A 15371-nucleotide genomic window follows, 5' to 3' on the forward strand; every position below is an offset into this window, starting at 1 on the left:
AGGGGATCTTCCCAAGCCAGGGATCGGACCCAGGTCTCCTGCATTGCAGGCAGATTCTTTACCAGCTGAGCCACCAGGGAATTTGTTTAGGTAGAGATCACTTTTCAGAGCGTGCTTTCCTTTAGACTGGACCAGATAGCTGAGTAAGCGGGAGGAAGGCTCTGCTCATGTGTAATAATACCCCGTTGCTCACACACATCTGTAAACTTGTCCGAAAGTATTTTTACCTTGAAACCAGGAAAGAGTCTTTCCCATAGTTTGAGGGAGATTCAAATGAGAAACTGTGTGTTTTTCACCACTCTCCACTTTGTAAAATATTTACATGCTGTTGTCTGACGATAAGTCATAACAATTTTTTTTCTCTTAAGTTTCGGCGTACTTGGCATGTTTGCAGAACGATCACACTTGAAAGAGCCTTTTTAATTGCAGCAGGGGACATCGCAGATGGAAGAGAGAGAACTCCCCTGCCCGGGGATGTGATGGAGCCATTCAGAAGCTCCTGGAGAATGACAGGAGCTGCCCCAGGAGGTACTCCATTGAGCCCATCTGCATTGTAAATTCTGACTGAGGCCAAATGTCACCTCCTCCCTAACTCTCTTGGCCTCTGGGTGTCAAAAAAAATGCTTCTCAGTGAAAAACCGTGTCTGATGGGGAGGGGGGTGTGTTCCCCTGGGTCCCTGCTGTCACCTGATCCTGGCTTGATGGGCAGCCTTCTCTCTCCTTAAAACTGTAAATAACTCAATAAGGAAGTAGCTGTCTCTATGTCAGAAGTCTCACCCTGTAAACTCCTAAGGGTCTGGGCACTGAGATGGGGTAGCAGCATCACTTCCTACACCACCCCCCAATGTTATCAGTAACCCCTCTGTATACTGCACTGTGCCATTCCAGTGTCAGGGACCTTCATGGCGTCTCAGACAAGCCGAGAGTGGGGATGGGGCACCACATCAACCAGAGGGCAAGTCCATTCCTGGGAAAAGACTAAGATGACTTAGACAAAATGACTAAGTGCCCGGAGGAGCTGCTGCAGTGGAATCAAGAGTGAGTAATCCAGTCCCTCCCAGGGACAAGTGGACACACCTAGCCTGGAGATCCAGTCCCCTGCCTTCTAGCCAAGTTCAGGGATTGGAGCGGAGACAGTCCCTCCCCATGATCCCATCTGAATTCTTGGACCACAGAGTCCACAAGCCTAGGGAAACCTGCCGCTTTATGCCTTGGAGTTTGGGGGCAGTTGATTAAGGGTCCCTAATGACCCTGACAAACACTGTGGTTAGCAGGGCACCTCCCAGGGCCCAACACTTGCATGTCTATCTCACATCTGATGGTGACCCCAGGAGAAATGCACCGTTGTCACTGTTTTACAGGCAGGCACACTGATACGCTGTGAGGTCAGGTCACTTCGGAGAGACACTCAGACCCTGTGCAGCAGACCAGGGGCCTGAACCCAGGGAGACTCTGCCCCGGTGCCTGGCTATGTTAAGTAGCAGTGGACTCTGCCCAGAGATCCCAGAGGCCACCTCCTTCCCCTCCCCAGGGACTGCTGACCTGCTCAGTGACCCCGAGGCTCTGGCTGCCTCCCTTTGAGATGCTGCTTTGATCCCTTCTCCGTGGCTCTGTCCATTCCCGGGCTGATCCCAGAAACGGGTGGCTGAGTCCAGCCAAGGGAGCAGCTGGATGCAGCTCCCCTGCTGTGCCCTGAAGTCCCCTGGTTTGCACAAAGATCCATCTCTCCCGGGGCTGCTCCCAGCCATGCCTGTGCCGTGGGGGCGCTAGTCCAGCCCTTCTGCGACACCCTTCTTGCCCACCCCTCTTCGCAGGGACCAGGATAGCCTCGCCCTCTGAAGGGCCCCATTGCTCCCTTTTGTCTTTCACAGGCGACTCCTCCAATAAGTCTGCACCCTGAACCCCATTTTGGGATCTGTTTCTCAAAGGACCTGAGTGACGGCAGAAGGTGTCGATTCCCACCTCCACCCCTGCCCTGCCCTTGTTCCACTCCACCGTTACCTCCTCTCCATTCCCCACCCCCACACACCTCATCCCACCCAGTCCCATTCTGCCCCATTCCCGTGAGGACACAGGAGTGATCTTACCTTGTTCACGCCATCCGCCATCGCTTGGAGCGTGAGCTCCCGGGGCCCATCCACCGTCTTCCCGTTGTCGGTGGGGCCCCAGCTGGCACTGTAGATGTCAATCAGCTGAGGCATGTGGCTGATGGAGGAAGCCTCGATGATGTCTGTCATGAAGGGCTGGTCCAGCATCCGGATACCTGCGGACACGCAGGGGCAGGGAAGCACTGTGGGCGGGTCCCGGTTCGCAGGAGACAAGGTGGGGAAGGGGGCTAGGTCCTGGATGTGGCTGGGGGGTCTGCCACAGGTCCCTGTGCCCTGGAGTCAGTGGGGCAACCCTGAGTCCAGCCTCACACAGTGGGGTGATCAGGGGGTCAGGAAGATGCACAGAACTACCCACCCCATCTCCTTGCACCTCACCCACCCCTTTTCTTATGTCCCTATTGGGAGGCAATTCTATACCCCCGACAAAGGTTGCTAGAATTCCTAAATGAGGCCAGTTTCTAAGTGGAAGCTTGGCCTCCAGGGACTGGGGGGCTGATGGAGGACACCTTTCAGAGGAGTAAAGCTACTGTGCATGACAGTGTGGCGGGAGGCAATTGCTCTCAGATATTTGAGAGAGAAGGAGGGTAAGGTCTAAGAGGAACTCTCAGTTGCATTATAACTGAGAAGGGGCTTTGGGGCAACAGAAATGTCCAAGAGGTAATTCTAAAGTATACTTGAAATGGATGCAGAAGACACCCCTTTCCCCCCGGGTCACCTTTGTAAAATTTGTGCTACCCAGATGCCTGGAAGGAGTGACTTCCTGCTGGGAGCTTTTCTTTGATTACATGATTGTGTGTCTGTGTGTCCAGGGACTCTGGAGGAAGAGGTCCTCTGTTCTCAGGCCTGAGCATCTGGGGAACTGGGGTTCACATCACCCCCCCTCCCTGGGACCGCTTAGAAAAAAACCTCTTGGGGGTTCACTGAGCAGCAGCCAACGGAGAGGGGTTTTTTTCCTTCATCGTTACCCACAGAATATCGGCTGTTGGAAGCAGTATTGTTCTCTGCTCCATACACTGTTTCAAGTCAAGGAGCCTAGAGTGTTGGTGAGTGTTGGTCATTCTTCTCACTGGAATTTGGAGTGAAGGCCTGAGCTGTATACAGGCGGAGCCTCAGTGGTCCGAGGACTTTATTACACAAGGGCCAGCCTGAAACGTGGTGTGTGCACCAATTTAAAGAAGGAAGATTCATGTATGTTGGTTATCTATGTATATGTGACCACTCCCCAAAATCTACAGACAGTTCCTGAGAACTAACTGCTGATAGTTGAACAAAGTTAGAGACGCGCCTTGATTTTCCTTTTCTAGTTGCAGGTAATAGCATTACCTATCTTAAAGCCAATTATAGGATCATCTGGAAAGTATTTCCTAAATACTGTGCCTGGGCCACCTTTTAGTTGATTTTCCCCCAAACAGAGATAACAGGTCCAGACTTTTCCATCCTCTACCCATAGATCAGGTCACCATTTTTGCCAGTGTTAACTAATTATTAGTTAACATTCTTTCTCCTGGAAAAAAATCTCCTACAGAATAAGCATAGTCTTTGGTTTGAACTTTCCAGAAGCTAAGTTTTTATGGTTTCATTTCACTAGGGATGGAAAATCTAAAATTCCACATTTTGCTCTTGGTCCAACTATATTCTGCCCATTAGGGGGGAAAAAAAAAACCTATTTAACAAAGGTGGCCACCAGTTTACAGAATCAACTGAACAGCACAGCTTCTTCTCCTAAGTCATATCCACTTTGTAGATGGGGAGACTTTGCTGGGAGACAGGTATTCACTGCCAGGAGAAGGCTCAGATGGTCTTGAAGTCATCCAGTGCCCAGATGACCAGCCCTGAGCAGCCTGCCTCCACAGGAAGGGGGCAAAAAGAAGTTCAACTCCAGCCTAAGTGGGCCTGGACTGTCCCCCCTGAATCTTGTCACTGGCTGGTGCCCTTTGCCCTGTCTTTTCAGCTCCTGTCCTCTGCCTCTTTCCCCCCCCCATCCCACCCTGGCTGCCTTTGTGCCTCCCAGAATGCCAGCGCTGTTGTGTGTTCATCTTCTGACTTCTTGGCATCTAGGGAGGCGGGGACGGCCACAGGCTGGGAGCCAAGTTCTCATTTGTATTCAGGGGCCAGGCCCCGGGCATTCTTTTAATCTCGTTAAGCTTGGGAGGAATGAAGTATGCATAAATTGAATGAGATACAGGATTAATGTTTGCAGGCAACAGCAGCATTAGGGGCCAAGACCAAGGCTCAGAGTGACCCAAGGGTTTTTAGGGAGGTACTCTGTCCTGAGTGCTCTAGGAGCTATGGAGTCGGGGCCAGGCGAAGGGAGAGAAACAAGGAAGCCCAGGCAGCCAGGACTCAGCATCCTAGCATCTGCAAAATGCTCTGCTGGCTGATGCGACGTGATGGCAAGACGACAGGCACGTCAGCGTTTCTGTCCCCACCATCCTGCCTCGTGGTGACTCGGCGGTTCCCTCCTCCCTTTCAGAGTCTGAGCCTCTTGCCTGCTGCCCAGGATTGCAGTCCTGGGCTCTAGGGCCTCCACGGCCCAAGGATTTGTGCTAAATCCTCTGCCTCTCCTCTTGTTATGAAAGGTGAGCTTGTACGGAGATCACAGCAGGTGCATAAGTCTACCTGCTCTGCCTTCAGAGGAAGGCAGGTAAGGCCAATGCTACCTGGCCTGGCCCCCTCCCAGGGCTGCTCTGAGGGGCTCCGCAGAAGTGATGCTACAGAACCCACCCTCGAATCATCCCCTGGTTATTGTGCACGCTGGTGTCATGATCTGATATTATTGTGTCTGTTTGCTCCTGGTCTGGGTCTCCCCCTTAGACTCAAAGCTGTGTGAGGGTAGGTATCTTGTCTTCTGGCTCATGGCTGCATCCTCCCACCCTCAGCAGGACTGGCATATGGTAGACCCCCTGGTCATGACTGCTGAGTCCTGGAAGGGACTGGAGGCAAGAGACAGTATTTCCCAAAAGGCTTGATGCAGTTTGAGCATTTTTAATACTCTTAGAAGTAAATATCTGACAAACTTGCAAGAAATATCAATTGAAGAGTTCATTATATTTCATGTCCATTTATTGGACTTTGTGAAGTCGTATAAGACGTTTTCAATTTTGATTATTTTATCTTGATCCCTTTGACTGAAAATGCCAAACATTGGTTTAAATGCTAAAACTAAGGAAAGAAATAGGTTGTCTTCTTAAAGAGTTACTTTGATAAGTGTGTTAGTCGCTCAGTCGTGTCAGACTCTTTGGGACCCCATGAACTGTAGCCCACCAGGCTTCTCTGTTCATGGGATTCTCAAAGCAAGAATACTGGAGTGGTTTGCCACTTCCTTCTCCAGGGGATCTTCCCTACCCAGTTATTGAACCCGGATCTCTAGCATTTCAGGCAAATTCTTTACTGTCTGAGACAGCCATGTTTAAAATTTAAAAAAATGGAAATTAACTTTTCCTTCAAAATTTATAAAGTAAATAAGTGGGTAAGGAAATGTAAATAATTAAACTTTCAAAAAAATTGAAGTTGGACAGCATCACTGACTCGATGGATGTGAGTTTGAGCAAGCTCTGGGAGTTGGTGATGGACAGGGAGGTCTGGCACGCTGCAGTCCATGGGGTTGCAGAGTCAGACATGACTGAGTGACTGAACTGAATTGAAGGTTTTGAGACAGCGCTAAGACTTTGGGACATCTCAAATGCACAGGTCTGCATGTTACAGAGAATTTATAGGAATTGGACTGATTGGAATTTTCCTCCCTTCCAGCCAAGTGTTACCTAGAAAAGGTGGAAACTACTGTGCTCATGGAACAGACAACAAAAATCAAACAGAGAGCTCATCTTAAGGAAGAAGTTTCTAAGAGTCACACATGCAAAGGCAGAACAGACTTCCTCGTGAGGGAGTGACTTCCCCATCACTGACGGCATGCAAGTTGTTGATGCACGTTAATGCAGGGGCCCAGGCTGCTCTGGGTGCTACACTGTTCTACAGTTTACTAGCTGTGTGGTCTCGTGTTCAATAGGGATAATAATAGATAGTAAACATGTTCATGTTCTACCAGGCGGTGCTAGTGGTAAAGAACCCATCTGCCAATGCAGGAGACATAAGAAATGCAGGTTTGATTCCTGGGTTGGGAAGATCCCCTGCAGGAGGGTGTAGCAATCCATTCCAGTATTCTTGCCTGGAGAATCTCATGGACAGAGGAGTCCATGGGGTGGCAAAGAATCATGCAGAGTCAGACGTGACTGAAGCAACTTAGCAGGAACACATATATAAAATATGTAACAATGTATGATAAAGTTGCAAAGAGAGTAAAGTGAGTAAAGGGTTTTGCATCCTTCCTGGCATGTTGAAAGAGTCAAAATGCTATTATTACTGTTGTTCAGATCAGATCAGTCACTCAGTCGTGTCCGACTCTTCGCAACCCCATGAATCGCAGCACGCCAGGCCTCCCTGTCCATCACCAACTCCTGGAGTCCACTCAGACTCACGTCCATCGAGTCAGTGATGCCATCCAGCCATCTCATCCTCTGTCGTCCCTTTCTCCTCCTGCCCCCAATCCCTCCCAGCATCAGAGTCTTTTCCAATGAGTCAACTCTTCCCATGAGGTGGCCAAAGTACTGGAGTTTCAGCTTTAGCATCATTCCTTCCAAAGAAATCCCAGGGCTGATCTCCTTCAGAATGGACTGGCTTGATCTCTTTGCAGTCCAAGGGACTCTCAAGAGTCTTCTCCAACACCACAGTTCAAAAGCATCAATTCTTCGACGCTCAGCCTTCTTCACAGTCCAACTCACATCCATACATGACCACAGGAAAAACCATAGCCTTGACTAGATGGACCTTTGTTGGCAAAGTAATGTCTCTGCTTTTTAATATGCTATCTAGGTTGGTCATAACTTTCCTTCCAAGGAGCAAGCATCTTTTAATTTCATGGCTGCAGTCACCATCTGTAGTGATTTTGGAGGCCAGAAAAATAAAGTCTGACACTGTTTCCACCGTTTCCCCATCCATTTCCCACGAAGTGGTGGAACCGGATGCCATGATCTTCGTTTTCTTAATGTTGAGCTTCAAGCCAACCTTCTCACTCTCCACTTTCACTTTCATCAAGAGGCTTTTTAGTTCCTCTTCACTTTCTGCCATAAGGGTAGTATCATCTGCATATCTGAGGTTATTGACATTTCTCCCGGCAATCTTGATTCCATCTTGTGTTTCTTCCAGTCCAATGTTTCTCATGATGTACTCTGCATATAAGTTAAATAAACAGGGTGACAATATACAGCCTTGATGAACTCCTTTTCCTATTTGGAACCAGTCTGTTGTTCCATGTCCAGTTCTAACTGTTGCTTCCTGACCTGCATACAAATTTCTCAAGAGGCAGATCAGGTGGTCTGGTATTCCCATCTCTTTCAGAATTTTCCACAGTTTATTGTGATCCACACAGTCAAAGGCTTTGGCATAGTCAATAAAGCAGAAATAGATGTTTTTCTGGAACTCTCTTACTTTTTCAATGATCCAGCGAATGTTGGCAATTTGATCTCTGGTTCCTCTGCCTTTTCTAAAACAGGCTTGAACATCAAGAAGTTCAGGGTTCACGTATTGCCGAAGCCTGGCTTGGAGAATTTTGAGCATTACTTTACTAGCGTGTGAGATGAGTGCAATTATGCGGTAGTTTGAGCATTCTTTGGCATTGCCTTTCTTTGGGATTGGAATGAAAACTGACCTTTTCCAGTCCTGTGGCCACTGCTGAGTTTTCCAAATTTGCTGGCATATTGAGTGCAGCACTTTCACAGCATCATCTTTCAGGATTTGGAATAGCTCAACTGGAATTCCATCACCGCCACTAGCTTTGTTCGTAGTGATGCTTTCTAAGGCCCACTTGACTTCACATTCCAGGATGTCTGGCTCTAGGTCAGTGATCACACCATCGTGAGTATCTGGGTCGTGAAGATCTTTTTTGTACAGTTCTTCTGTGTATTCTTGCCATCTCTTCTTAATATCTTCTGCTTCTGTTAGGTCCATACCATTTCTGTCCTTTATTGAGCTCATCTTTGTATGAAATGTTCCTTTGGTATCTCTAATTTTCTTGAAGAGATCCCTAGTCTTTCCCATTCTGTTGTTTCCTTCTATTTCTTTGCATTGATCCCTGAAGAAGGCTTTCTTATCTCTTCTTGCTATTCTTTGGAACTCTGCATTCAGATGTTTATATCTTTCCTTTTCTCCTTTGCTTTTCGCTTCTCTTCTTTTCACAGCTATACTCACAGAAAACTAGTCAATCTAATCACACTAGGACCACAGCCTTGTCTTACTGTTGTTATCATTATGTAAATGCCAGTGGGTCTTCAGAATAAGGCAACTTTAGAGCCCCTACAAGGAAATGACAATCTACTCCAGTATTCTTGCCTGGAGAATCCCATGGACCCAGTAGCCTGGCAGGCTACATGTAGTTCATGGGGTCGCAAGAGTCAGACACGACTCTACAGTCCTCGCAAGAATCAGACGCGACTTAGCGACTAGAGAGAGAGAGAGAGAGAGAGAGAGCGCGCCAGAGCCCCTACAGTCCATAGGGTCGCAAAGAGTTGGACACGACTGAAGCAACTTAGCACACACAGAGGTCCTTTGGGACGTTGTCCCCCTAACTCAACACTTTGAGACTTGCGGTGATCTTGGTTGGCCACCAGGTGGCGCCCCAGACCCCAGCTCAGAAAGCTCCTGAAAAGAAAGATTCTCTAGAGGGTACAGCTCGCTTAGAATGAAAACCAGCCAACTTTTGGAATTGATAGCTCGTTTAGAATGAAAACCAGCCAACTTTTGGAATTGATAGCTCATTTAGAATGAAAACCAGCCAACTTTTGGAATTGATTCCTTATTTAGAATGAAAACCAGCCAACGTTTGGAACTGATAGCCAGGATGAGCAAAATGTTTCCCCAAGTCTGAAAGGTAGACTGCTGTGATTCCTGAGTGCCTATCTAGGGGTTCGTCAGCAAGAATTCCTTCTGCTCCTCTAGGGGAGCCCAGAGGTCCCTGGGATGTCTGGATGCACACAGGATGGGACTGGACCTGCCTGGCTCTGAGCACTTAGGACCCATAGGAATGGATACAATGGAGCCAAGCTGGGTTAAGGGAGTGGAAAAGGCGGCTCCTTTGCTCAGAGTCTCTGTGTGGCTGCAATGCCTCCCACTGGCTCTGGGCTTAGTTTCTGGATTTTCAGAGTGTTGTTGTGAGACCTGTGAGGTGTCGGGGTTCACAGACACCAGTCAGATTCTGTCTTTGAGGTGCCAGGCTGCACTCGCTCACCTTGGGGATCAGCCAGAGGCTGGCACATCCCACCTGGCCCTGCTGGCCCTGTCTGGGGTGAGTGGGAGGGGGTGGGTCTTTGCCTGGGGCGTGTCCTCTGCCTTGGGGTGGAGCTCAGTCCATGTGAGCTGCAGGCTGGACAGGCCAGGGGTTCATGGCTGAGCACCCCTACCTCTCCACTGAAGACAGATGGGAGTTGGTGGTTAAACTCCCAGCCTCCTCCCCTCAGGGAGGGCAATGCTGAGGGGGTGTCCCCACAGTCCCTTAAGCCCCAGCTCACCTACACACCCTCTGTTGGTCTGTCCTCCCACTATCTTCCTTTCTCTTCCCTCACTGGCTTCCCGGGTTGCCTCCTAAATAAATTCCTTGCACCCAGATCCTTGCCTCAGGTTTGCTTTTAAGGAATTCAAACAAAAAGAGCTGGAGAATTAGGTCCTTTGGGGCTTCCCTGGTGGTTCAGATGGTGAAAGAATCTGCCTGCAATGGAGGAGACCCGGGTTCAATCCCTGGGTCAGGAAGATACCCTGGGGAAGGGAATGGCTGCCCACTCCAGTATTCTTGCCTGGAGAATCCCATGGACAGAGGAGGCTGGCGGGCCACAGCCCAATAGGGTTGCAAAGAGTTGAACACAGCTGATCGACTAACACTCAAATGCTTTCAGAGCACAAATTACAAGAGAGAAAAAGAAGCCGATGGAGAAAAAGATCCCAATGGATCCCTGAATGCCGTGAACTAATTGCAACACTTCATTTTTGCAGTAAGTACTTTTAAGAATCCCTTGTTAAAAAAACCCAGTTACTGTGGGCATAAAGAAAATTTAAAAACTCTTTGGAAAACCTCACTGTGAGTGAGGAATCCAGGTTTGAAATTTTCCATTGCCTCCACTCTGTCCTGTGAATAGGAAACTGCCCCTCCCCCCATTCAGATAGCACCCGATGTGTGAGCCTGCCTTATCAAATATTAATTGGGTGCTATATTTTCCCCTGAGCTCATAGCAGCCTCTGACATTTTGATGTCAGGTTTTTGGAGGCTCACCAAACACAGAGCGCTGAAACCCGAGGGGCAAAGCCTCCCTAGTTATATTTCAGAACGCTCTGGATATATTCTTCTATGAAATTCAGCACCCAACTCAGGCAGACCTTAGCAGACAGCGCTGAAGGAGGTTAATGATGGATTTGTATAGGTTTCTCTTGCTTTATTTAGGTCCCTGGAAATGCAAGTGTCAGCACAAAGTATGTTTATGGTTCCATTAAATCACCAAAAAAAAAAAAAACACATAGAGATGGTTGTAAAAAAAGAAAAACAAGGTTGGGTGACTCAGCCTGAATAAATTAAGAAGCCAATTTGATGCAAAACTTGGAATGAATGAGGAGCCACTTCCTTCTCTAGCATCTTATCCCCTCATTCGTTTTCTCTCTCCCTTTCTTTTTTGGCAGGGGGAAGGCGTTTCTTTCTAAGTTTCTAGTAACCTGCCACCCTCGGTTTCTAAAGACCCCATAAAGGGGAATTTGTTAAACATCTTTCCTGTAGAACTTAATAAAAAGATTCTTCTAGGTAGAGTATTTTCCCTTAAAAATGAGATGCTTGGTACAAACGAAACAAGCCACCAAAAGCATTTTGAAGAGTTTGGAGTATGTTTGCAATAATTTGTGCATTCCTCCTGTTCTACCATCTTTATCTGAGTCCTGTTTATGTCTTACGGATCCGTGGACAAAACTGTACTTTGAAAACACAGGGAGCCCTCTTCCACTGTTGGTGGGAATGTGAATTGGTGCAGCCGTTATGGAAACAATACACAAGCTTCTCACAACACTACAACTAGAGTTGCCACAAGATTGAGCAATCCCACTCCTGGGCATATACCCAGCCAAAACTATAACTTGAAAAGATACAGGTGCCCCAATGTTCATAGAAGCATTATTCACAATAGCCAAGGCATGGAGACAAACCTAAAAGTCCACTGAAAGTTGACTGGGTAAAGAAGATGTGGTATATCCATATATATACACACACATACACATAGACTGGAATACTACTCAGCCATAAAAAAGAATGAAATAGTGCCTTTTGCAGCAACATGATGGACCTAGAGGTTATCATGCTAAATGAAACAAGTCAGAAAGAGAAAGGTAAGTGTAACATGGGATCACTTATATGTGAAATAGAAAATACGATAGAAATTAACTTATTTATGAAATAGACACAGGTTTGCAGACGTAGAGAACAGAGTTGTGGTTACTAAGGGGGAGGGTGTTGGGAGGGGGAAGGACTGGGAGTTTGCGATTAGCAGATGAAACTTACATATACAATGGATGAACAACAAGGTCCTGCTGTATAGCACAGGGAACTATATTCAGTGTCTTGTAATAAACCATAATGGAAAAGAATATAAAAAAGAATATATTTATGTGTGTATATATGTATATGGGCTTCCCTAGTAGCTCAGCTGGTAAAGGACCCACCTGCAATGCAGGAGACCCTGGTGGGATTCCTGGATCAGGAAGATTCCCCTGGAGAATGGATAGTCTACCCACTTCAGTATTCTTGCCTGGAAAATCCCCACGGACAGAGGAGCCTGGTGGGCTACAGTCCATGGGGTCGCAAAGAATTGGACACGACTGAGCAACTAAGCGCTCGTGCATGCGTATGCACACGCACACACACACACACACATGTATAACCAAATCAGTTTGCTATACATCAGAAATGAACACAACATTGTAAATCAACTATATTTTGATAAATTTTTTTAAAAAAGATATTAAGGATACTGATACACAGAGAGTACAGACAGGACAATTCCATTCATATAAAGTTCAAAAACTGGGAATAACCCATGTTTGCTATTAGAAGTCAGAGTCAGGAGTGTTCTTGTGTGTATGGCCAGCAACTGAGGGGTACACAAGGAAGGCTTTGGGTGCTGATAATGTTTTGATTCTTGATGGTTAAGTGTGTGTGGTTGGCTTGTGAAACTTCATTGACCTGTGGGCTTATAGTCTGTGCACCTTAAAATTTTTTAAGTTTTCTGATATTGCCATACAGGTTAAGTTAAAAAAATTTTTTTTTCACCCTTGCTAAATTGTACCAATCCCTGCCTTCTTCCCCACTGGGAGTTTTTGCCGGGCCCTGGCTGGGACGGAGACTGGGTGTGATGACTCCTGGGGATGTTTGGCAGGGACGGGACAGCCTACCTGCGACCTTGGAGCCGTAGGCCACGCCGACCCCGCAGATGTTATTGTTGGCAGCTGCAGAGACCTCCCCGGCACATCTCGTCCCGTGGCTGTGGAGAGAAGTGAAGATGGGTCAGACAGAGGGTCAGACGACTTGGGGAAGGTTTCTTAAATTCTCTCAGTTGAAGCAGTTTGATTCTTTTGAGTGGTTCTGTTAGCCTGGAGCCAGTCCAGGCCACCGCATCTTCCGTCTGTGTCTCTCCTCTCACCCCTTCCACCTCCCAGCCGCCCTTGGCTTGTTTCTACTGTGAAGAGTCTTCTCAGGACATTTCAACCTTGAAAGGTGATCTCTACTTTAAAATCTGAAGTGCCTTCCTGCAGAAGGCAGTCATAGGCTTGCTGCGAAAAGGAAACACGAGATGGACAGGTTGGTGCTAGTTGAAGTAGCTGACTTTGGTTTTTTTTGAACAGCTAGAATTGTGGGCTAGTGTTTATTTTCAAGGCTGGTTGTGGCCACCAGGCAGTGAATGCTGCCCGTCAGCTGTGGGACAAAGCTTATTTACCTTTGTTGGATTCTAGCCTCCTTTAAAGCTTCCTTGGTGGTTTAGATGATAAAGAATCTGCCTGCAATGCGGGAGACCTGAGTTCAATCTCTGGGTTGGGAAGATCCCTTGGAGAAGGGAACTGCTACCCACTCCAGTATTTTGGCTTCCTGGTGGCTCCTGGTGGCTCAGTTTTCAATACAGGACACACAGCTCCTTTAAGATATATTCTTGACTGGAGACCCCTACAGTCCATAGGGTTTCGGACATCTGGGAACACAGCAAAAACCTTCCTCTGGGAACCAAAAAAGCACACACTGGCAACGTTTCACATTCAATTTGAAGGGCTCCACAGAAACTTTGAGGCTGACCAGATTAAGAACCCTGGACAGTCATTAGATCCATCTTTCTGAAGTTTGCTGGCCTGAAGCTTACAATTCTGAACAAGGCCTTCTTAGGGCTCAAGTTCTAGACACTGTCTTACGTCCAAAGGCAGAACAGACTTCGTTTTGAGGGAGTGAGTTCACCATCACCGAAGGCATGCAAGTTGTTTGCTCATGTTAGTGCAGGGGCCCAGGGGGCACTGGGTGCTACATAGTTCTGCCATAGACACCGTAATTTCATTAAGCTTCTCCCTTCTGCTCCCTTTTCCTTTAGACCAAAGGGATCCAAACAGTTCTCCCTCCTGTGAGCACTTCTCCTTCCCTGAGCAAGGCCGCCTGGTGGCTGGCTTGGGCCCACTGGATGCAGTGGAGTGTGCAGAGCAGCTTGGGCCACGGACAAGGCCACGGGGGGAGCTTGACCGGACAGCACCTCAGGGGAGGCCCCTGGAGGTCTTCTTCCTCCAGACCCAGCCAATCGCCCGTTAGCAGCGTAAGGAGAGAGACAGGTACCCCACCTACGTTAACAGCATGATGAGCAAGCAAGCAAGGGTTTGTTCTCTTTTAAGCCACTAGGTTTGAGGGCCTTTTGTTAAATGGCAACGGAACCAAGCGTAAGCTTGAAGTCAATCAGAATGTGTGTTTGGACCCCAAACAGCATCCCAGCTATGGAGGAGCCTAGTGTTCATGTCCTTGCAAGCCACCAGCCCCAACCCTGCAAGGCCCTCCTTACACTCCAAGAAGCAGCCAAATTTGAAGTCGGCTGGAACAGCATCTGATTGGCCCGCAGAGGTGATGGCAGTGAGGGCTGCCTGCTTGCTATTTATACGGCGGGTGCAGGAGGGCACGTGGGGAAGGGGCTTATTGGCTGCATAGCCCAGAAAGTCCTGATTTCTGCAGTGTAGACTGGTTAATACATTCTCCTGGGACATGCAAACCTACCACATCAGTCCATTAAAAGAAATCACATCTGAGGATTGAAATATACGTATTTTCTTTCTCTACATGAGCAAAAGCAAATTCTGCCTCCATGAAAGCTACACATCACAGGGACTCCGAATTCCCTCAGGAACAAGAATGACTGTGTTGGAGGAGACCTCACCATTGCTGCGGAGGGAGCTCAGCTCTGAGGGGTGAGAGGATGACCAGCCTCTTGCCATGGACTGAGCGTGACATGGTCACTGCCTCTGTGGCCTCACTGCCTCTACTCCTTGTGCGGGCAGGCACTGTTCTATTTCACAAATGTCCAAGTTGAGTCTCAGTGGACCTGGGCCAGGTCTGAGACTGAGGCTCAGTGACCCACTGAGACTGAGACTGGACCCTCCACCACCCTCCCACCCAGGGGACAAACCTCTCTGCCCTAAAACTGCTCACAGAAACCTGGAGGACAAAATTGTGCAAACTTCCTTGAGCAGACTAAAGACACTGAAGGCTTCCGTGTCTTTAATTTTGGCTTTTAAATGGGGAGATGCTGGTCATGGTTCCTCCACAGGAACATTTGGGAAGAAACATATTTGACTCTTTGCGACCCCATGGACTCCAGCCCGCTCCCCTCCTCTGTCCTTGGGATTCTCCAGGCAAGACTACTGGAGTGGGTAGCCATTTCCTCCTCCAGGGGATCTTCTCAATTCAGGTGTCAAATCTGCATCTCCTGCATCTCCTGCATTACTGGTAGATTGTTTACCTGCTGAGCCACCGGGGAAGCCCCATGGATATTCAGTCCATGGAATTCTCCAGGCCAGAACACTGGAGTGGGTAGCCTTTCCTTTCTCCAAGGGATCTTCCCAACCCAGGGATCGAACCCAGGTCTCTCGCATTGCAGGTGGATTCTTTACCAGCTGAGCCACAAGGGAAGCCCAAGAATACTGGAGTGGATAGCCTATCCCTTCTCT

The 15371-nt window shown here is 48.1% G+C and overlaps 1 protein-coding gene across 1 annotated transcript in view; it reads right to left on the reverse strand.

The window, feature by feature from the left end:
- Positions 1 to 15371, reverse strand: part of PCSK2 (proprotein convertase subtilisin/kexin type 2) — a 240628-nt gene that overhangs the window by 27641 nt on the left and 197616 nt on the right. The window contains exons 7-8 of the mRNA XM_070381797.1: positions 12579 to 12667; positions 2088 to 2263 (exon numbers count right to left, since the gene is read on the reverse strand). Of these exons, the coding sequence (XP_070237898.1) occupies positions 2088 to 2263; positions 12579 to 12667 (265 nt within the window). The remainder of the gene's footprint in view (positions 1 to 2087; positions 2264 to 12578; positions 12668 to 15371) is intronic.

This window comes from Bos mutus, chromosome 13 (assembly GCF_027580195.1).
Source record: "Bos mutus isolate GX-2022 chromosome 13, NWIPB_WYAK_1.1, whole genome shotgun sequence".
NCBI lineage: Eukaryota > Metazoa > Chordata > Mammalia > Artiodactyla > Bovidae > Bos > Bos mutus.